General features: G+C 42.7%; 1 protein-coding gene across 7 annotated transcripts in view; it reads left to right on the forward strand.

Moving 5' to 3' along the window:
- Positions 1-23,433, forward strand: part of NDST4 (N-deacetylase and N-sulfotransferase 4) — a 149,601-nt gene that overhangs the window by 106,251 nt on the left and 19,917 nt on the right. For all 7 annotated transcript variants that reach the window (XR_008577070.1, XR_008577071.1, XR_008577072.1 and 4 more), the window contains one exon: positions 806-934. Coding sequence is in view for 2 of the 7 variants with exons in the window: in XM_054825141.1 (XP_054681116.1) it covers positions 806-934 (129 nt within the window). In the remaining 5 variants the exon portion in view is untranslated. The remainder of the gene's footprint in view (positions 1-805; positions 935-23,433) is intronic.

Raw genomic sequence — 23,433 nt, forward strand, 5'->3', positions numbered from 1 at the left:
AACCACTGACTGAAGGGAAACAAAAGGCCTTCCCCAGGTGAATTATGTCTCTGCACGGATTGGGCAATACCCATAAGCCCTGACAGTTGTCTTGTCTTTACGAGAGCCCTTTGATAGCACGTAGCTAATAACTTCACTAAACTATCTAGATGTCCAAGAGGAGTTTGTTTTCCCACGCCTGCTAGCTCACTGGTTTCTGACACGCAGCCTCTTGATTTAATGCAGGACAGAGGGCTGACCTCGGCCTGGTCTCACGCGAGTATCCCACCAGTGCCGTACACATTTCACAAACAGGAATGAGGCGCTCAGTATGGTTTTCAGGACCGAGGAAAGTATGAAGCAACAGGTCTTTTGTGGTCCTCAGCCTTGAATACAAATTAAATGTCACAAGAACATTAGATTAATTGCCTGAGACAGTGAAGACAGCCAGGAAGGACTATTTATCTCATAATAAACTAACCTTGCTAAGGGAAGAGAGGTTTGGCTTTTTGTTTTCTTCCTCTTCCAAATGCCAGGAAACAAACACTTATTACGAGTGTATGAATAAAACAGTCGGCATGAAAGCTCAGCCCATGTATCTCGCAGCTTTGCGGAGCTGGCATCTGGAAATTGCCACATCTGCAGGACCATGCTTACCACCGGAGTAGACAAGGCACGAATAGCCCCTAAATAAACATGCTGGCACACAGAGGCAGAAGGGGTTGCAGATTTGTTTCTTTGAGCTGCTGGAGGGATTTGGGTGGCTGTGCCAGGGTAAGTTTGCAGGAAGAAGTTTGTCACAACTGCGCTGTTATTTTGTTCTCAGGTGCTCCCCCGACAGACCTGTGGCCTTTTCACTCATACTATTTTTTACAAGGAATATCCTGGGGGTCCTCAGGAGCTGGACAAAAGTATCCGAGGAGGTGAACTCTTCCTCACCATTCTCCTGAATCCCGTAGGTACCTTCTTTTGCTATTTTTTGCCATACTGACAGGGAGGAGGGAGGGAGGAAGGGAAGGAGATCAGTTTTCTTGGCTCTTGGTTGGGGGGGTGGGGGAGGAGGATCAAGACCACTTGCTCAGAGGTAAAAGCAGTTTCAAGAGGAAAGGAGCAAAATGTCTTCTGCTAATTTTTATCTATGACTGTATGCAACAAGTTACTGGAAAATGCATTAATTTCAGCTCCATAGTGTTTCCCAACCTGAAGCTGAGTCCCCATGAGAGAAGAGTGCGCTGACTTGTCTGAGTTTTCTCTACCCTCACTGGTTTCTTTCAGTCTGTGTGATCTTATTCCACTTTTCCTCCCCTCCCCCCCCCCCCATAAGCTTGGCTCCTCAGGCACTCCTGATACAGCTCGATGGAAACCCCAGGGCTCAGGCCTGATACCATTCCCCCATCACTGGCTCTTGAAATCAGGTTTTGTGCAGCTAAAAGATACCCCAAGCAGTACATAGCCTTCTAATGAAGATTTTTGCTTTGCTCAGTGCTGCATTTCTTCTGTCAACATTACATGAACCATAAACTATATGTGTGCACATATAAACCACCTACATATGTATAAACACACACACATATGATTTAATCAAAACTGCCAGACTTCTAGGATGATTTGCAGAGCTATCAGGCAGTTTTGTCTCAACCAATAAAGTGGCCTGGAACTGCGCTGTGCTAATATACATATGCACACGCATATTGCGGTCAGCTCTGGGGCTCCCAACACAAGAAGGACATGGATGTGTTGGAGCAAGTCCAGAGGAGGCCACAAAGATGCTTAGAGGGATGAGGCACCTCTCCTAACGACAGGCTGAGGGATTTGGGCTTGTTCAGTCTGGAGAAGAGAAGGCTCTGGGGAGACCTTAGAGCACCTTCTGGTACCTAAAGGGGCTACAGAAAAGCTGGAGAGGGACTGTTGACAAGCGCAGGGAGAGATAGGACAAGGGGGAATGGCCTTAAGCTGAAGGTGGGGAGATTTAGATGAGCTATTAGGAAGAAATTCTTCTCTGTGGGGGTGGTGAGGCACTGGACCAGGTTGCCCAGAGAAGCTGTGGCTGCCCCCTCCCTGGAAGTGTCCAAGGCCAGGTTGGATGGGGCTTTGGGCAACCTGGGCTAGTGGAGGGTGTCCCTGCCCATGGCAGGGGGGTTGGAAGTAGATGATATTTAAGGTCCTTTCTAACCCAAACCATTCTATGATTTTATGACATGACAACATGGTATAGGTGGGTGCACAGGTGTGATTTGGCTTACCAAGGATTAAGGAGGAAAGCTACCTAGCTACAAATGCTGTATTTTGAAGTCACAGTTCTCTCGCCCATGAACAAGTCTGGTGCCGTTTAAGACAGCAGCCTAAAGATGGAAGGAGGAAGGGCAAGAACAAAAAAAAAAATCATGTATCAATTATTTTTTGCCATTGTCCTGCCTTCTTCCTGTTCCACCCAAACATAGCCATACCACTCATAAATGTCATGTCTTGCCAGGTGGCCCAGTTTTCAGTGGTTTTAGATTGCAGTACTCATTGACTTCTCTGCAGAGTTAGAGAAACTTCAGGTGGAGCTAACTCTCAAATCCAGGTCACTTTTATTTAGAGACCTAAATATAGATTTTGATATTATATAATTAGGTGAAAATTTTGGCTGGGGAGCTAAGTTGCTGTCTGAGTCAAAGATTCAGTGGCCTTAAGGAAATGGGATATTTCTATTAGGAATTTTTCTGTACCATACACGTGATACCTAATTTGAGAATAAAAAATATCCCTGTTTTTTATCCTGTCTCTCCATTACCTGCCATTCTCTCAGGCTGGCTTTTCTTTCCATAGTTTCCTTAACTGTAACTTGGCTCATCACTGTCTTGGGGTGCTGCTGGAGTTTATCCTTGGATTTATCATACTTTGATCAATACCTGTGCATCTTTCACTTATGTGAAGACTTCCTCAGATTTAGGCAGTGCAGCAGTCTATGTTCTTACTCCATGACAGATGCTTAGAATAGCCCCAATTCCTCAATCACCATATCCAAGCCTGTGAGCATACTCAGGCCACCTTGACTTCCTCCCCTTTTCCCTATTTTTCAGGTTTTTCTTTCTTACTGACAGCAAATAGCAAGAAGGCACAAGCTCACAGTTGCTTATTAGAAATTTCAGCCTTTGGATCTTTTAAACAATTGCATCCAAACGTTCTTTCCAAAGGCAGGCTAAGGGGAAAGGTAGCTCTTCAATTAGTCTAAAAGTTATTTTAAAGCAATTACTGAACTCTGAATGACATCAGACAGGCCTATGCCACCATTTATTACACTCTCCATAATTCATTAGCCTGGGCTCTCCAGGCAGCTCCCAAGCAGGACCAACCTCGGAGGTGCTGGAGCATCTTCCTCCTGGGAGCTCTAACACCCCCAGCCACTTGTGCTGACCCTGCAGGAGGTTTCCCCCAGCCAGGTCCAATTGCTTCCCCCCAGAAAGGGCCAAATCCCTCCCTAGACAGGTCCTGCAGCACAGACGGGCGCTGTTGGTGCCCCACTGAGCGTGCCACAAAGAATACTTGAGAGAAGCAGTTCTACCACCTGCCTTTTAGGTTTCAGGAGTGATGCAGCAGAAACAGGACCTCTCCTAGGAAGGCAGTATGTAATGGCAGGCAAAGCATTCCAGATGTAATCATGCATCTGTCATGCTCACGACAGAGCTAGAAGACCATCTTCCAAAGAAAGGGGGGGATGACAAAGATTTTCTTTAGTACACAAAGTCACTGTTTTGACTAAGCTATGTTCCAATAAAGTGAGAGTACAATAGATATTATTGGGTGGTATTTGTAAAGAACAGCTTTTCTATACTGTCAAGGTTTGATTCCTCCTCCCCTCACTTTTATGATTTTTTTTATGAACTTTACCTCATCAACACTGATATTTTACTGAGCTAAGCAACACAAGTGAAATACTGACACACACTTCCCAGAGTTAAGTATGAATCTGTTCCAATATAAGTGCTTATTCAGACAGGAAGACATCTAATTTAATCACATGTGAGCTGAAGTAAGATACACCACAAAACCCCACCATCATTCAAGTCAGGTTGGTACAGTACCCAATGAAATATGTACTGACTGACAACAGTAAAAGCAAGATCTAGCCTTATCTCGGAAGGAAACTGGTGTGAGTAGGAAACAAAATCATCTGTATTCATGCACCCATTTTCTTTTTTTAAATACCAAGGTTTGGACAGCACACAAAGGAACAAATGGGAAGACCTCTATTTTATTCAGTATAAGTGAAGGTGTAGTGTTTTGGTGGTTAACTTGAAAAAGTTTACAGATTAGTATCTAAAAATCTATGGTATCTTCTGAAAGGGATCAACAGAGTGCCTATTCCCCTGGCCAACCACTAAATCACTTGAATACAAAAACATGCTTTGAATGTGATGTGTTCTCCAGTCTGGCAGCAGTGCGTGCTGGAAGAGAGAGACACTTCCCATCTTATATCCTGGAAGCTTTTCACACACCTCTGCTCATTAGTAAGCTTCCTTCACATTTGGATATGAAGCCGTGCAGTTCAGGGCTTTACCAAGAGCAGCACAGTGTAACCAGCGCATGCTCTCCAAACAGATTAGGGAAAAGAACAGCTGTCTGGAATTTAAAGGCTTTTTCAAAACCATAATTTAAAGTTTTGTTGAGTCACACTGAACAAGATGCCTAATGTCATCCATTGATAGACACCATATCCATAAAATAAAATCCTAACCAGAATGCACTGTCCACCCTCGCACGTAGGCTGCTTTACCCATCGTTGCAGTGACCCTACTTCAAGATTTGCAGGAAAGAGATTGCACGTACCATTGTTTATGTTTGCATTAGTGGCATTGTTAAAACCATTTCTCATTTACTCTTTAAAAACACCTGCCAGACTCTTTCCTGGTGTGGAAGAAGTGTGCAGAAATAGAGTAGCTCCTATTAATTCTACTGCCCAGCGGTTACCCAAGGCTCCTGCTCACCGGGCTCTGGTCTCAAGTGGGTGTGTGCAATTGCCACCAGCATTAGCATAAGTTGTGTGCATACAGCAAGAGGAAAGGGGAACCCCTACACACGGGCAGTGCGCCGTTCTGGAGGGTGAAGATGGTATAAAACTCTTTCTGCTTGCAGACAGAGAACGCATGCATGCGCACTCTCACAGCGCTGCCGGGCTACCATGACAACTGAAGTTACATACAAATTATGTGTGTTATTAGCATAAAAGATCACATTCCAGAGTCCAAGATCGGGTTAGAAAACTCTTCACGCAGCTAGTTATCTGCCCTGTGGTGCAGAGTGTCTGTTACTACTGCCATCTGTTTGAAAAGTACAGGGGCAACAAAAAAAGAACATATGGTTTCGCAGAGCCCTTTCTGCAAGTACAGCAGACGATCATTTTGTTACCATTCTATGAGGTGCCTTCTTGATCATCAAGTAGGCTAGAAGTTAGAAGAGGGTTTCTGAACTAGTTTCATTTGTGGTCATTGCCTGTCTCATTTCTGTGGGGGGTTTTTTGTTCACTTTGCCGGGTTTTGCATTGGTACATTTCTGTAGATGAGCCTAACAATAGCTGGGCAACAATTCCAAGTTAGATGTGATATATAACAACATTTGGGCTTTAGATGCTTGAAATCTAAATGCTTTCCCTATAAAAACAAACCAACCCATAAGTAATTGCTAACATACCATTTAAACCAAAAAATAAAGTAAGCTGTGCAGTTCGATGACATCTTCCCAAAGCAGTTATGGTAAGGGCTGGTCTCCCACACATCGCACAAGTGTCCGTTTGCTCCTGGCTTCTCTTTTGGAGGCAGCTACCTCGTTTCCTCCAAATTAAAACCCTGGCTCAGGGGTTTGAGCATGGTTTACTTCAGGGACTGTTCCCAAAAGCCAGTCCAGACAAGGATGCATTGGTTTTGGCTCTCTGCACACCTCCAACACCATTCCCAGCAGACTTTCAATCCTCACATCTTCCCACTCTTTTGCTCTATGTTCTTGAGTGTGCAGCACATTACCAATGTCATGCATAAAAACATCCTTCTAAAGCAACGACATAGTTCTTGCACTATTTCAGACACTTAAAAAACCAAACATAATTATTTTGTATTATTTGAGTCATATGTGCAGAAACGCTACGCGGTGGGAGCGCTTTCAGTTTGCCTCATTGAAGGGACACGGAGATCCATCTACTGCTTGTTAAGGAGTAACACCACTAGCTAAAATAGCACAGAGGTGCTGCACAGTTTGGCCAGTCTTTCCCTTCACCAGCCAGCACCAGCTTCCTTGCTCAATTCGCCAGCTTCCTTACAGCTGCCCCTTTACACCAGCCAGTACCGTATATATTCACTAGGCAGCGAGGACAAGAGTTCAGCTGAGAACAGTTCAGTCCAAGTCCACAGTTGTTTTAGGGCAAGGCTTCCAGAAGCGAAAAGCCATACTTTACTCTCCAGTAAACAGAATTATTACACGTTTCACACACACACACACACTCTTCAAGACAGTCTTTTTCGGACTGTTTCAAATTTTAGAAACAATCACAGTGCCTTGATTAAAATCAGCACACCACCACCTTTTGCTGTGGATTGCAGCTATTTAGCTGTCTAAAAAACAAACTGAAAGTCAGCTGTTTCTGGCCTTCTAGCTTAAGATGTCAGGGGCAAAGAAACAGAAACCTGAAAGTCTGCAAATAAGCGATGACACAAGCTGTTCTGAAGAGACACAGATGCACGATAAGTGGATGAATAAACTTTAGCATGCATAGCAGCCCAAGCACAACAGAACCAAAGTCAACATCAACACCAACTTCCAGGAGGACTATGCCTGCTTTTCAACCCTGTATGCTCTCTCTGCATCGGCACTGATACATTGAACAGGTCAATCACATCTAAGTGAAACGCCCCCCCGGCAGAGTTAAAAACCAAGTAATAGATCGTGGTTCTTCCCATTGCGCAGGCATGGCATCTGCGCTACAATCCTGCTTTGTTCCGGAAAATGCCTCGCCTGGATGATGTAGACCAGGGTTTCCAGGCACAAAGCACTGACTTGATTTGTAGTTGTGTTTTTAACAGGATTTCAGCAGTGAAGACGGGTTGTAAGAGAGCACAGAGAAGTTCACGTTTCCTTCGGCTGTTATGACATCCATTCATAATCTTTTATCCCATCCCCCCAAACAAGTGCAAGCAGAGGCATAACTTAAATAATCAAGTTTTAATTAAACATTTTTTTTCCTTTTAGTTTGATTACTGAAGCGCATTTCAAGAATAATTAAATGTGGGGAAGCAAATTTACTAAGTAGGAATAACACATCAGCTAGGAACAATTTATTTACAAGAAATTCAGGGTCAGACCGCAACTCCCAATGATAATGGTGAGTAGTGACATTGACATTGCAGTACCTGGGCTGCAACACTATTTCTTTGTGGGTGTATTTTCCATGTACCTCACATTTGAGAGGTTCACATGTGGCCTCAGCAGGGAGGAGGTAGAGATATTGATGTTTTTGCATGAGGTAAAAATCTTGAAATCTTGAAAAAAAGGCAAGAACTGAATATCTGCTAGCTTCTCCTAACTTTCAAACATGCCACCAGTGAAGGCTACTGGCAAATTCTCTTTTCCCCCCTCCTGAGCCTTAACAAGCAAATGGCTTACAGAAACCCTATCCGCTACTCAAGGTTGGAGTTAGCAATTTCAGCAAACTTATTACAAATAAATATTAAGCTCATATACCAAAAAACATTTGCACATCCATCAAGCAATACCGCACAGATGGTTAAATTAAAAAATGCCCAAGTGACATTGCATTAGGATAGAGTTTGCAGAGAGATTGTCAAGGGGATCTTCCAATGGTTTTTTTTTTTAAATGGCTTCTACTGAGTACTCTGTGGCTCAGAGATATTTTCACTTTCTAATTTATGAATCCCAAAGATGAGTCATGTCTGGCAGAGACAATTTAGTAGTATGCAGAGGAGGGATAATTCCACCAAGACAGACAGAAATCAAACCAACTTCCCTTTTGAGTTTTAATGAGGGTTACAAGAATCCCAGCCAGACCTTTCCAGGATCCAGCTAATGCAGAAGGCTGCTCAAGCCTACAGTTTGGGGTACTTATTCTTTGCATAAACACTTCCAAGCAAAGCTCATTAAAGTTCGTGGAAAAAGTCTCAGTGAACAGACTGGGTTTGAAATAAACCTAAATAGTGCAAGTCCTTCAAAAGGTATCAATCTGGCTCCTCTCTGAAGGGTTTTATTCATTTGGAGGCTTAGAACAATAACAAGGAGCTTCAGATGTATTTACAAATAAGAAATACAAATACAGCTTGGGACAGAAAATGAAACATGACTGTGGCTGTTGGAGTTTGCCTTTACTATTTGATACAAGAAAAGCAATAAAACATTCAAATGAAATATTTCCTTTTTCTCCCTTGCCAGACCAAAGCTAGCTGTTCAGTGTTATGTTATTATTATCATGGATGTTATTTACTTTGTGCTTTGACAAACAACATCAAAAATCAGTTAGTCACTAAATCCTAATTAGGCCAGAGCTCCTAGAAGTCATAGCATCAGTACTTTAATGTCAGTGGTGAAAATAAAGCAGCAAAACCACCGCAGTCAGTGGAAATAAGCAAGGGAAGAAAAAAAACAGACGTCTAAAACTTTGATTAATCAAAAATGTAAACTAGTTATACAAAACTGCTTTTGTGCCTAATCTAGTTTTGATAGTGAAATAATTTTTTTTGCAATACTAAGAATAAAATTCTTACCACTGTGCTGTGACAGCGCATACATCTGCATTAATTGCGGTCAGATCTTAAACCAAGAAAGTATGTTACTACTCAAGAAAGTGCAATGCTACTCAAGACATATCTTCAGAGTCAGGAATGTAACTCCAAAGAGCATCAGACAATACCACCACCATGTCCTTAATCTGAAGGTAACACTACCCAGCTGTGTAAATGTGATAGAAAATTCTCTGGCTCTGACCAGCATTGTAGCAACCCAATCCCTTGTGAAAAAAATATTTAGGTTTTCTGTTGGTATACAGCATTCCACTGCTTCAACAGAAAAAACAAAGTCAACTTAAGACTTTTTAAAATTTATTTACTTTTTAAACCATTTCCAACAGCATCATTTTCTTCTCTCTCTTCCTAAACCTTGCCATTTCTTTACGACCTTTTGGCACTGCTTTGAGGTGCTTTCAGAGATGCTTTTTTTTTTTTTAACATTGGCCTCATTGAGTTACATAACTATAAAAAATATGGCATTTCAAGTAGTTCAACATTTCAGTAATTTTTCAGCATTTTTTATTCTACTTATTATTTACTTAGCTTAATTGCCCTTTAGAATAACTTTATCCATTCCAGGAATATATTTCTAAAATCTCCTTTTCTCTTTGTTCACTTCACCAGTGCCGCACCATATTCCTTTTCTTTGCCCTTTTTTTTAAAAAATACCTTCCCATCAAACATTAACCAACTTCACAGGCACTTCTGGTTTTGACATACTCAGTGGAGAAAGGCAAGTTAACTGGCATTAAAATCAACCTGCATTAAGGTTTCTTTTGAAAGCGAGATTGGGTATGAAAGCTGTGATGTGCTAATCAGAGCAATATATTTTCTAAGGCACGCTCACGGTCACGTCATCTGCTATCGTGAACAAACACGGAGCATGAGGTGGAGCGAGCAAATAGGATGAACAAAGCAAATCCCTTGCTTTGCTTCAAAATTTAAACCATGAAAATGTATAATTAAAAAATGTTTATAACATACAGTTCCCAAACCAAAATACTTTCAGCAGCCAAAAGCAGGTTTCTCATAAGAAAAGTTAGGGAACTCCAGAGTTTAAATTTAAGGAGGGTTTTCCACATCCAAATGTCAGGCTCAAAACTAAGTGGGTTCAGTCCATGTTCTCTGACCGTTGCCCTTCATTCAGTCTCCTGAGAAATGCTCTGACATATTTAAGGCATGCCTTTACAAATGGTTCTATATATCACATCTTCAGCATCCGCAAGGTCTTGCGGTATCTGTTTTCTAGTTCATCTCCTTTACTCCCCTGCTTCACAGACGATAAAGAACAGTCATAAACGTTTAACAGCCAAGATAAGCTAATAAATACAGCCCTAAATATCACCCCTACAAACAAGAGCAAGAGAGTAATTTCTCCTAAAAAAATAGAAAATCTCTTTAAACCTGCGAGCTTTTTATTAAGCCAGCAAGCGACAGCACAAAAGGCATCTCAGTCAAACACGAAAGCAAAAAATAAGTGGATCAGTCTTTGAGAAGAACCAGCAAGACCCACTTTGCTCAGTTGAGTAGTCAGTTAATTGGACTTACTTGCCAGTCTGGTTCATGATTTTCTCATTATCTGTTCACCTTGAAAAGCTAATGGATAACCCTTACTACTGCCACCCCCTTTCCTGCAACGCTCTTCCTATTTTCTGCTCTGCTCCAGCGCCATCTGAGGTCTGCAGCCACCAATCCCTTCTAAGGGACAGCGTCAATTTAACACTGAAACCAAAGCAGTTGTAGACCTCGCTGCATATGCAAGGACAAAGTTTCTCACAAAGTATGACCCAATCTTTGACCACATTCAAACGGTGGAAAAGCCTGCAGAAAATGAAACTTAATATGAGACCCTCACCACCTCAAGACATTCCCATCTCTGTCCTGGTCAGAGCTGAACACAGTGAATTAGGATTTTCTGTTGCCTGTACCGAGAAGGTCAGATAACCCTACAGAGGTGGTTAAATTGACGAGCTCTACTCAGGATCAGATTGTTACTTATATCCAATCTTAATTCACAAGATGCTTCTCTTTTCCTATTCTTCCTTCCTTTTCCTCCTTGGTACACACGTGAACTTGGCGGGGCCAACTCTTCCTTTCCCCGTCTTCCCAAGGGATGTTTTAATTCTGTCTCCGCTGTCTCCTTTTCCTGGTTCCACCATAAAGAACTTGCACAGGCCATTCCTGCATTTTATTTATGTACATATATTAATCTCTTTACTCTAGATTTATACCTGCATCACCACATAGTATCTACAGACACATGCATACCCTACGCAAAGCATTTTTTGTTGGCAAAGCCAACAAAATAAGACGTATTTGCAACTGACAGATCAAGCTATTTTTAAAGTTAAAAAAAAAGTTGCAGAAAAAGGGAAAAGTTAAACACTTTTTAAAACTCCTCTTCGTACTTCAATCAAACATCCCTAAGAAGCTTTAACCTGAGATGAAACGTGGCATATGAATTTCAGGAAGATTAGCTTCTTTTGTGGGAATTTGGTTGTTGAGAGTGAAATCAGACTTGTGATTGAAAGGTAACTTTGAACTCAACTCAGGAGAAGCTACAGACAGTCCATAATAAGGTACATTATTATTCTCACTTTGGAACAAGGCGTGATCACACATTGCAGAGACGGGCAAATTCCTTGCAAGTGTCATGGGACGCTTTTAATTTTGAAGGCCACTTAAATGCATTTACATTTTTAAACTCTCACCGTAACTAAAGGGTTATTGTTCATTTCCAGTCTGTTAGATTTAGATTCTGCATGTCCCCCATGTGCCATACTTCGAACATATTGTTCTTGTTTCTGCCCTCATTCATCACAAAGAGATGAGAATCACACATTACTGCTTCACAATATTAAAAGTAAATGCAGAGAGGGGTTAATTTATACCTTCCACAAGAGATTTGGGAGTGTTATTATGAAACATCTTGGGTGTTAACAATATTTTTCTTTTTATTTGCTTTGTTTCTCTGAGCATAGCTGTAGAAAGAATAAAAATAACCTCCAGCATTGTAGGAAATACACTGCAATCCAAAAGTAATTCATAATGCAGTTCTGCTAAGGGCCCTGTGAATACAGCATCTCAGCATATTTCAGGAACAGGAAAAAAGCAAGCAACCTCCTCACTACAAAAATGTCAATACTTGTTGAGCCATAATTAGCAGGCTACTGCCTAGAGGGACCGGCGTGTCCCTCTCCAACATGAGGAGAGGGATATGTTCATTCTACCAAATTAAAAGGGACCTCTGTTATTAACCAGCTACGTCAGATTTTGTCTTAATGGTTACATACCAAATCAAATGAAAAGAGAGAGTTGGGCCTTATTCTTCTTTGTACGGGGCCCAGGACAACGTAGCCTGCCAGGACGATGCAAAGAACCCTTGTACTGCGTTGCGTGAACGTTGCAGTGAAGCACAAGAGCGGCCAGACGCTCGTCCCTGCCGAAAGGGCCATGGGGTTGCCATCCCAGGGGCAGCCCAGCCACAGCTGCCTGGGCAGGTGGCAGAACCGCAGGACACAGTCGTTAGCTTTTGCCTGAGGAAGAGGACAGTATCTCTTCTTTGTTCAGAAGAATACTTACATCCCGTGCACTTTCGGCATCGTAAACACTTCTGTTTTCTTCCTACCACAGCATGTATTAAGGTTCAGTACAACCAACGCACATTTGTGTTGAAAGATAGCGCGCTACGAGAGCACCTGTATCTACAGCACCATCGCCCCTTCCCCTAAAGATATTTCCCTTTGCAACCGGAAGTCCTGTAAGCACTGATAACACGATCGAAATATTATAATACAAGCATAAAAGTGGAAACCGCTTTTATCTCCCAGCTCCAGGTGTACGATTAAATCCACTCCAACCTTGCTCAGGCTTTTGAATCTTTTTCCCCCTTTGTAAGTCATTCTTTTTTCCTTCATCCCACATGGCTGCCCCAGCTGCAAAGAGCTGGGGTAAGAAAATATTATCCCACAGAAACTCAAGCCTTCAGCAGCATATTGAGAAACTGATTAGCTTGAAACACAGAGCATGAAGAAAATATTTCAAGGATAACACATCTCCTTTCTTTCATGACATTTTCCAAGCATTTTGGTACTTTATCAGAATTACTTCCCAGCAAGTTAGGTGATGGCAGAAATAGTAATAAATGACCATGTGTCAACAAGAGGGTTATTGGGTAAAGAGAAAAAGAATCTGTTACCTTCAAGCACACACCATACGATAATTTATTAAAGTGTCAGGAACAGGGCTTTAAGGTAAAAATGAGCTGACTCAGAATTCTCTGATTATTGAAAATGAATCCTTAATAGAAGTAAATGGACAAGAACAAAATTTCCTTGCTGTGTTCACCATTCAAAATTAATTGGAAAGTGGCTGATTTGAGAATATTATATCCTCTAGTGAACTGAAAATGCTGGGTTTTTTTCCTCTGAAACCAAGAGTGGAGAATTAAATTAACTCTGGGGTTTGTTTGCTCAGAGTAGGCCACCAAAATGGATTAATTAATCATCATTTATGAATACTCTATAACATAGAGCAGTCAGCTCTTCATAAAACTGCTAGAATAGCAACATGACAGTAGTACAGTTATAAAAACAAATGATAAGTTTCCTGCATCTCCAATCTATATCAACTTGGCTGGCATTTCTTTCTTTGCAGTTTGAAAGAAAGTAACCTGGTGAAAACGCTTATTCAGTGTTTGTAAGAGGGCTCACTTGAAACGGGACGATTTGCAGTTATTCGACAACTCTGCTGTGCAGGGTCCTGGGCAGTAATTTCCATAGGGAATGTCAGTATGGCTCAGAGACTTTCCCTTCCTCTACCTGGAGACTGTGAAGTGCCACGTTAATGGTAATACACGTTGTTCATTCCAACATTCAAAACCACAGTTAGAACCAGATCTTATTTAAGCACACCCATAAACAGAAATGTCAAAGAAACAGTCCTTTATGGATGCTTACCCAAACCAATAATAATTTTGACCATTTGCCATTAGCAGGTAGTGAGCACATTTCTCCCAAAGTTGAGCCGACTCGGAGGATTATGTTTTAACTCATTGATTGGAAGAGGAAAGAGAGAAAAATGACTGAAGATCCAGTTAAAAAAAACAGTGTCACCAGGTCAGGCTACTGTTGAAGTTACTTAAGTCCTATTGAAGCGAATAGGGCAGCTTGCATCTCTGCCTGTCACACTGAACTGTGATTGTGAGATACTGTGCTTCCTCTATGGGTATTCACACCAACGGCCCCCGAGCAAGACGTTACGCACCTGCAGAGCTAAAGCAAATGTTTCATTTCTTAAGGTGGTCAGTCCGCCAACCTTAAAGTCCATGTTTACTTCAGGACTAGTTCCATCCTGCCTAGAAATACTGTCTTCCTAGAACCTGCCAGAGTAGCCAGGGGACACCTCCAAGCTGTGAAATAAAATTTAACCCCAGGTCATTGCAGGTGAGAGAAGTTTGACAGCGCATTCCCAGGTGACCAGCAGTGTGTATGCAGCAAGGCTCGAGTCAAGCACACAGCTTGGCGCAAATGCAGCCTTCATAAATATTTATTACCACTGTTATTAGCTGCCTGGCAGCCTGGCCACCGCTGGCTCCCCTGGTTGGACGCTCTCTAGTTGTTTACACTGAGTGGCAGAGTCTCTTCCTCCTCCTCTCCAGAAATCGCAGCCATGCAGGTACTACATGTGTAGAGCAAACTCTCTCGATTATCTCTCACTATATCTTCTGGGGTCTACATAACTAAGGTTTAATGTTGCTTAAAACATAAGCATCATATTTAGATTTCTTCAAAGTAATGAGAACACTGTTTATTTCCATTAAAATAAAAGTCAAACAAAGAAATTTTCGGATTATTTTCTACTCACACAAGTAAGAGGCCCCATAAGATATTTTGGAACTTCTGGAAAAGTAATTAGTTTTGCTGCAAAGATATTTGATCTACATTAAAAAGTGATCCCTCCTGGATTATCTGTAATATCTACATGCTCCTAAAACATGCCATTATTTAATTAGATATCAGGCATTTATGAACAAGCATGCACAAATAAGAAAGCAAAGCCAACCCTTCCCTAGAAATAAAGCCAAGCAGTGGGAAAACTTGGTGAGGGTAGAAGCAGCAAAGCCTGCAGGCTGGCTGATGGTCACGGCTCCAGCCTGAGCACTCAGATATCATCTCTTGTCTCCCCATACATGTGTGTGCAATGCTGAGCAAAATATTTTCATCCACATCCAATCCAGCACTTGATCGAGCCTGTGAGTTTTAATGTCGCTCACAGCCCTTGCCTGGATGTCCCCTACAGCCCTGTTCATGTTGCAGAGCTCGTGACAGATCTGCTGTGCACAGTCCCTCTCACCTGGGCAATGCCAGCTAAGAAAAAAGCAGGAGCTCCACAGATGCAGTCAGCTACCCCCCATGGCAAAGCTGACTTCATGCAGACAAGTGGACAATAGCCCGGGGCGAGGGACTGCCCACCTCCCTATCTCCACAGGGTTAGGTAGGGCTGTCCCCACCTCCTGCCCAAACCGCTCTCTGCTGGGGCTCCTGAAGACAAATCAAGGTACATGAGATGACGGCAGGTGCTTTCAACCCTCAAGTGTGGGGCTTTCCTCCATCCCCACCCATGCCAGCCCATTCTCCTGCACGAAGAGCAGGGCTGACCCATGGCTCTTTTCCCCCCCTCCCCTCATGGCTGCTGGGCAGCCCTAATTAGCACCATTGCCCTGTGATCCCCACAGAGAGGTTTAGATCCAGCATTCACCTAGCCCTGAGATTCAGCAAAAAGATGCAGTGGCAAGGATCAGGCAGTCTGCTGCACGGGACATACTGGTCCTAAAGAGGAGGCAGACATAAGATTTCTTGTAAGTGCCCAGTGTCCTCCCCTTTCAGTTGGTGTATCTGCTCCTTCTTGGATCTTAGAAACTATATTTTAGAGTGACATATTCCCCTAGAATCATTTAGGTTGTAAAACACCTTTAAGAGCATCAAGTCCAAATGCTAACCTAGCACTGTCAAGTCCACCACTACACCATGTCCCTACACATCTTTTAAATACCTCCAGGGATGGTGACTCCATCACTTCCCTGGGCAGCCTGTTCCAGTGCTTGACAGCCCTTCTGGTGAAGAACTTGTTCCCAATATCCAGTCTAAGCCTCCGTTGGCACAACTTGAGGCCATTTCCTCTCATCCTGTCACTTGTTACTTGGGAGAAGAGACCAACACCCACCTGGCTACAACCTCCTTTCAGGTAGTTGTAGAGAGCGATCAGGTCTCCCCTCAGCCTCCTTTTCTCCAGACTAAATAACCTCAGTTCCCTCAGCCGCTCCTCGTCAGACTTGTGCTCCAGACCCTTCACCATTTTGTTGCTCTTCTCTGGACACGCTCCAGCACCTCAGTGTCTGTATGAGGGGCCCGAGGGCTCAGTGGTGTCATTATTTCGCTCCCACAGACACAGAAACAAAAGTTTCACTTTACCCACATATCCAGGGGAGGTCAAGTCTATTATTTAAAATTAGTTTTGCATTTTTCCATGCTGTGGTAAACACAAGGCTCGTAAGACAGCACGCCAAAGGCACTGCAGAGAACCTTGGACTAACGCTGGCCCGTGGTGGTCACTCAGCCATCAGCTCAGGCCAGCCACCGCACCTCCTGCCGTAATGGCGGTACTGTCAGGACAACATCTGCGACATTAAGAACAGTAAGGGGGAACTACCATCATTTCAGTGCAGTAAGAGAAAGCTTCACCGTTTTCTGTAGATGCAGCCAGAGCGGGACGTAATTTGGTATTATAAACCGATGCCAAGGAACACTCACATTATTCACTGGCACAAAATAATTGAAGCTGAACTGATTTTTATCTGCAGAGGATTATGACTAAAGAGGTTGACAGCCTCGACCGGTATATTGTAGTTGCTTGAAGGAAGTTAACAAGGAGCATGCAACATATACCGTCACGGAAAAGGGTTATTGATAGCTATCTCCTTATACACACCCCTTGGATCATCTCTGAAAGCCGAAGACCAGAACCCTCTGAGACTTGAGAGCTGTATCTTTGATGATACATTTATTATTCTGTCAGAAATTGTTGGTATACAAATCTGACTTAAGACAATCGTACCCAAACACACTTTCATCTGGTTCATTTGTGCAATTTGAAGTTGGGTTTACTCCTGAGCCTGAACTGAACAGTTGTTTGGGGTTTTTTTCCGAAGAGGAAGTTTATAGTCTCAGGAAGTATTTTCAGTGAGAAGACACAGATGGCAACAAAACAAATTCCTATATCATAAATTTCACTTAAAAATGAAAATATTTGCTTATAACAGGAGGCTTGAATTGCTCTAGGCTTCTGCAACGACTTCACAGGGCCCACAGATCTAAGTGGTAGCACCGCATTTGCACAGAATTCATTAAACTTTGGCCACAATTAGATGTACTGCTGATCACTTACACAAGTGTGACAAATGAACAGACATAAAAAACTCCATTTAGTTTTTCCACCCTAATGCGGCTATGCATTGATTGCATAAAGCCATCAACAGCGGCAGTTATTTTTTCACAGGCTCTGAAAGTATGCCGTATTAGTTAAAAAACAAAACACGCTTTTTTAATTGCAGGTTTTAAAAAAATAAAATATATAGCTAATGGAGTGGAATGCCCTAACTTGCTTTCTTCATCTAGGACCCCAATACGTCAAGCGTATCAAAGATGTATCTAACATGAGAAATAGTTGCTGTGTTGGAACGTAGTCATGATTTAGTCTCTATTTTAGAAGCGAGACTTGGGTAGCTATTAGAAAATAAAAACCAACATAGCAACTTTATTCTCATAGGGAAGGGAACAAGGCACAGGATTTTTCTGTCAATAATAAAGAATTCATTTAATCATACCAACTAAATAATGGAAGAGTAGAAAGCGTTCCTGGGTAAATGAGAAACAATTTTGCTCTTTGAATAGGGACCGTTAAAACAACACAGACTACAGCATTCGTAGAGCTGTCCCAAGGCCACGTACCACCACTGATCGACAGCCGCTTCCCCTCCCGTCGCTGGGAGCACTTTGGGTGCAATACTGACGCTGTAATGAATACGGGCACGGGAAATAAAACGCCATTCAACATTTTTGTTTCCCCTTCAATCAAAGGCAAAAATGTTTCTTTCCAAACACTGCCTTTGTTGCTTTCTTTAAAGATACCGTGTTTGGAAAATATTTGATTATCCTGTCAAGAATGCTAAAATATAAAAAGATGTGCAGAGTGGAAATAGAGTAAAAGTAAAAAAAAAACCACCCCGATTTTCAGGCATATAAGTGATTTTGCTTCAGTAGCAGAAGGGTCATGAACATGAATAGTGCTGGGTTGTAGAGAAACAATTTGTCATTATTAAAATTAGTGCTTTGTCAACACCAAAATCTCACTCCCAGCTTCCTCTTTGTGCTGCTGCACAAACAGCTGCATCGAGGGCCCGAGCGTTCTGGGATTCATTATCTCTGGCTCATAAGGTACAAGAAAAGTCTGTAACCCGTAATAGGAGGCTGTCAGGATGTGAAATATATTAAACACTTGAAACTGAAAGAGGTATTTCTGTGGTCAGCCTAGCATAGAGCTACTTGGTATTAGTAAATGGACACTTGACAGTTTTGCATTTCTCAGCCATGACATCCCATTTACACATTCAGAAATACAACATGCTGCCATCTAGATCCAATTATGAGAGTTTGCTCTTGGAGCAACCGTACAGCCTTTTCTGAGCACAATGGAAAAAGATGGAATAGCAAAATTCATTTTTCTAGGAAACATTCAGGCAAGAGAGGAGCAGAGAAGAGCAGTAAATATGCTACCACATTTCTACAAGAACAGGGTGCCTGCACCATATATTTCCCAACATGTGTTTGTTTTGCACAAGGCTGAGCTATACCCCTGGATTATTTGCATGCATTAAGTCCTCCTTTCTTGCAAATTTTATTTAAGAGGTGCAGAAGCAAGGACAAAAGTTGTTAAAGACAGCAAGCAACAAGTTCCTCTTCGGGGAGCAGGACTCACACCAAAACCTCTCTCATTTCCTGGGCTTTCCAGCAACGGGGCAGGGCCAAAGGATGAGCAGGAGAAAAGGACCTTAGAGGGAACATCGATCCTATTTAATTATTGAATGGCTAAGAGGATGGGGTGGAGCACATTTATACATAAGTTTTGTAATTGATTTTTTCATTGCAAGTGCTAGATCAATGGACAGTCATTGTTTCAAATATGAACGATATTGATTCCAACTATCAGATAGCCATCCTTGAGACTGGCCAGGTACAACAGGGAGATCGGTTGGGTTACGCTGCAGCTGGAAGCTGGAGCACTAACAATCCTTTGTCCAGGGTTTCTAGCATGTAGGCATATGTTATTCTCAAGGAGAAACCAGAAGCTTTGTGCTAATTTCAGAATTGTTTTAATTCACTAGGATAGACGGTGAGGACATTGGTGGCTATAGAGCACGGGCTCCTGGGGAACACAGAGGAAGCAATCTTATTTAATAACATCAGCTGCTGTACAAATCAACACAGCTGCAGATTTCACTCAGGCTGGAGGGATTCACACCAGCTGAGGGCAGGACTCAGCCTCAGTCATCCTAAGGGCCAGCTTTGGAGTGACACATCAAACGCTCCCGCACTCAAAGCTGCCTGTACAGATAGCATAAACCGCATCCTGCGGTAAACAAACGCACACACATAAAGCACAGAGTTTTAAAAGCAAATATGCCCTGGTTTTGGAAGTCACTTTACGCTTTGACCTTCAGGATATTTGCATTCCTGGTGGTCACATATAATAAGGAATTTAAGCCTCCGAAAGCACAGCTAAGTGGCTAATGGGATCTTCATAGCTACCTGACTGCTGCTAGCATGCTGTGGGTCCCCCAGCTGGTCTGAACATCCCCCTGGAGTTCAACACTTGTTGCAAACTTCTCTTTAAAGCAACATCCACACGGCAGGATCTACAGTGGTTTGCTTTTCTCTGGGATGATCCTCCCAAAAAAGACAAATAGGATTTCCAGTCTTAGAGCAGCCTAGCATCCTAGTGCCCTCCAGAGAGGGGTGGCTGACCTTCGTCCAAAATCGAGTGCTTTTACTTCAGACTGCACTGAGTTTGGCACCTACAGGAGGAAATAAACTTCTATATTCTGTGTGAATAGGTGCACAGGGCTGTACATCTGGAGCAAGCGCACTAACTCCGAGTACAGAACGCAGTTTCAGGACACTTCAAGCAGATGTAGTGTGGTTTATATTCCAATAACTTTGAAACACACCCTTTATTTTTCTCTACTATCTAATCTAGATTTCATTTTATGTATTAACACAAGCACGCATATACAAACATTATGTATAGAGAATACGCTGTACCTCTAATTTCTGGCTATAACTGATTTTAAAGAGCCCTGGAAACAAGAACCAGCTAGTAAAATGGTGTGGTGGTGCTGTCGGTCATTTACAAACAATCTCATATCCTAGGTGCAACCAGTTCAGGTTTGTTAGTAAGTCACTAACCAAATATTAGGGTTTAGGAGCAGAGCAGCTGGCCAATAGCCAGACACAGGACATCGCTTCCATGGGATTCTGTCAGTGAAGGAAGTGTAAAATACCCTGTCTGTCCCCCTGCCCACCCAGCCTGATGGAAATAATACGATTTATCAACCAGAATGGCATATTAACTGCACAGGTGGTCTGAGAAATTTAGGATCGCTGTTCTCCTCCCACCTCTTTCTTTTGAACAGAGAAACTGCAGACCACTGTGGACATCTCTGAAATGTTAATACAAAGCAGGCAACAGAAACCAGGAGAAAAAAGCCCATTACAATAGTAAAAATCTGAATTTCCATAGTCTGTGTGCCACAGCTCTCTGTTCATTCCCATTTAATATAGATGCAGATAAGATGCTCCTGGCAGTGCTATGTGGGTCACCCTTGGGAGGGTAGACCAGCCCAGCAGCACGCTCCCCTGTGGGACATTAATTCTTGGCAAATCACACCATGCCTGCGTGCCTCAAGTTTGTCACCAGCAAAACGTAAATCTCTGAATTCTCTTTTTTTTGCATGCAAGTCTTTGAAAGCCGTAACTAAAATCTGTAGATGTTTCTTACAATAAAATGAGGGGATAAAAAAAATAATGAAAAATAGTATTTCTGTAACAAAAGGACCATGGCTGCAGAAAAGGGAAAGTGATTTTGAGAAAAATATACTACAGGGTATGAGAGGGAGGCAGCGACTGAGACATGGATCAGAGGGGGGATGGCAAAAAGCAAGAAGAAAGCAAAGGAAGTTTTCCTATCTACACCTTCAGCATTCTTTCCCCTTCGCATCTCTCAAAACATGAGTGATCACGGGGACAGAGGGAGAGATCGAGTGCCAACGCTAAGGAGATACCACGTCGGTACAAACTACAGCATCATTTGAACCCTGCCGTCCTGCAAAGCGCCCGCGTTCCAGCGCCAAAACAACACACAACCAGCCTCGTTTCCCGTGGCTATAGATTGTGCAGTGACAGGAAAGGATTTCACTCAGTGTGCATTTGTGTAACAGACATTGCTTATGCTAGTGTAACCTTAAGAGTAGCACAACGCAGCCAGAGCCCGCTCCCCAACCTCAGGAACGCGAAACAACTGATTGCCTTCGTACCGCACCATTGCGCGGAGCGGCATCCTGCCTCCCTCCTAAAAGCATTACCCCTACCTTGATGAAGTGCTGCCTGCTGGTTAGTGTCACGGTGTGCTGTAGCTTACTGTTTGTCACAGAAAGTACGAAAACAAGGCTCTTTCCCCTCTATTCACCAAGTTTGCTCAGAGCACTGCAGGAAGAGAAGGTCCTTGGTTTTCCCTGGTTTCCTCATTCTCGCCCTCGAGGCTGGTTCCAAAGCCTTTTTGTGTCCACCAAAACAGCACAGCAAAGCGCTGTGGCAGCGTTGCGCATCCCAGCACCAGCCTCAAGGCACGCGGCGGCATTGTGCTAGCTCAGCACATTTCTAAGCTATTGCATTTTCTATGTATTCATGCATCATCCTCAAAACACATTTTTGCATCCATCCACGCTGTAAACACAAACAGTTAACCCACCTCCTTTTGCCTCAACTGATTTGGAGATAGACAGCAAAAAATTAGATATGGTTTTCTCTCATGTACAATGCGTCATATTTCAGGCTTTCCCACTTCAAAAGAGATCAATGGAGCAAAAGAAGTCAAGAGCGATATCTACGATCTTCTGACTCCATAAAGAGTGATCAATTGGATCTTTCGCATTGGACAGCAGCCTAATGAAACTCTTTAAATAAGCTAATATCCATATCCTATAAGTACCTTTCTACATTTAAAAAATATCTTTCAAATTCACGTGTAAAAAAAACCCCAAGATGAGCAAGTAGATTTACTTGCATACTTTATTTGCTGCAATAATACTAAATTGCTGCAACAATATTAACTGTCATTGGCAGACCCTTCAGCACTTATCAAAAAACATTTCGGAGACAAAATGATATTCTCTATCAACATTTCCTATAAGTGTTTTCCTTTTCATCATTTTAAAATAGTTTGCAGGAAGCACTTGTCACATTTAGAGGAGTTGAACTCTAAACTACAAAGGATATGTTTCTGTTGGGGTTTTTTGTGGGGGAGATCAGGGAGAAGGTCAGTGGACTGGAAACCCAGAGAAGATTTATTACCTTGCTTATAAGTTTCTGGAGCACTGCACATGGATACGCACAAAGTTCAGGGCAATTTCAGTGTTCACTCCAGTTATGTCAGACACTTTCAGTCATAAAATGCATAGGCTCCAGCATCCACAAAGTCAAGTCAAGAGAAGAAAGATCTTGTACAGTTGCCAATCTTTGCTCAACAGAGGCTCAGAACAGAATAAAAGCGAAGAATAAATTACCTTTTGTGGAATAAAGTGGGCACAGTGCAAACACACTGCAGATCGGCCATAAGGGACACTTGCTCCTAAGCTCCATCCATCTTCACCTATGTACTAAAAGCCTTATCAATAATTTAACAAACTAATGGACGTGTTTTTAAACATTGTGGGCTGATGCTTAAAGAAGTGCCATGTTGGCAGAGCAAGATGGTGAAAGCGGAAAGCTTGTAGCTTTTTCTTTCAGTGGTTATTTCAAAAGTCAGACCAGCACGGTGTGTTACCGACACAGTATTTGTGCCAGCAGCACTTTCTTCTGCTACAGCTCAAACCCAGGACCACAAAACTGCAACACAATGAAGGGTAAACTTCATCTTCAGGTGGTAGCAGTGGCTTGCTTTGGAAAGCTCTTCACAGTCAGTAGGACCTGCTGTGGGTCAGTGATAAGAACCTTCCTGAGACACCCCCAGGCATTTTGCAGCCATTTTAGTTGTGCAGACTGAATTTGGAGACTCAGGATTTCCCAGCAGCTAAACTGCTGGGCAGCCTGGTTGCCACCCAGCTGAGACACATGTTCCCAGGGCTCTATCTCAGGGACCAAGGTGCCAGGACAGCCCGCCTGCTTTTCCCCCCAGCAAGGGCAGCATACACCTTGACATCCCCAGCATATCTAGTGTACACTTCAAGCTTCAAAGGACTGCAGCCTAAACATCATCCCCCATGTCTGGATTGTGCTAGACATCACTCAAACTACACCCAGCTTCCCTCAAGACACAGGAGAGGAAAAAAAATATCTCACTGACCTGAGCAGTC

This window comes from Grus americana, chromosome 4 (assembly GCF_028858705.1).
Source record: "Grus americana isolate bGruAme1 chromosome 4, bGruAme1.mat, whole genome shotgun sequence".
NCBI lineage: Eukaryota > Metazoa > Chordata > Aves > Gruiformes > Gruidae > Grus > Grus americana.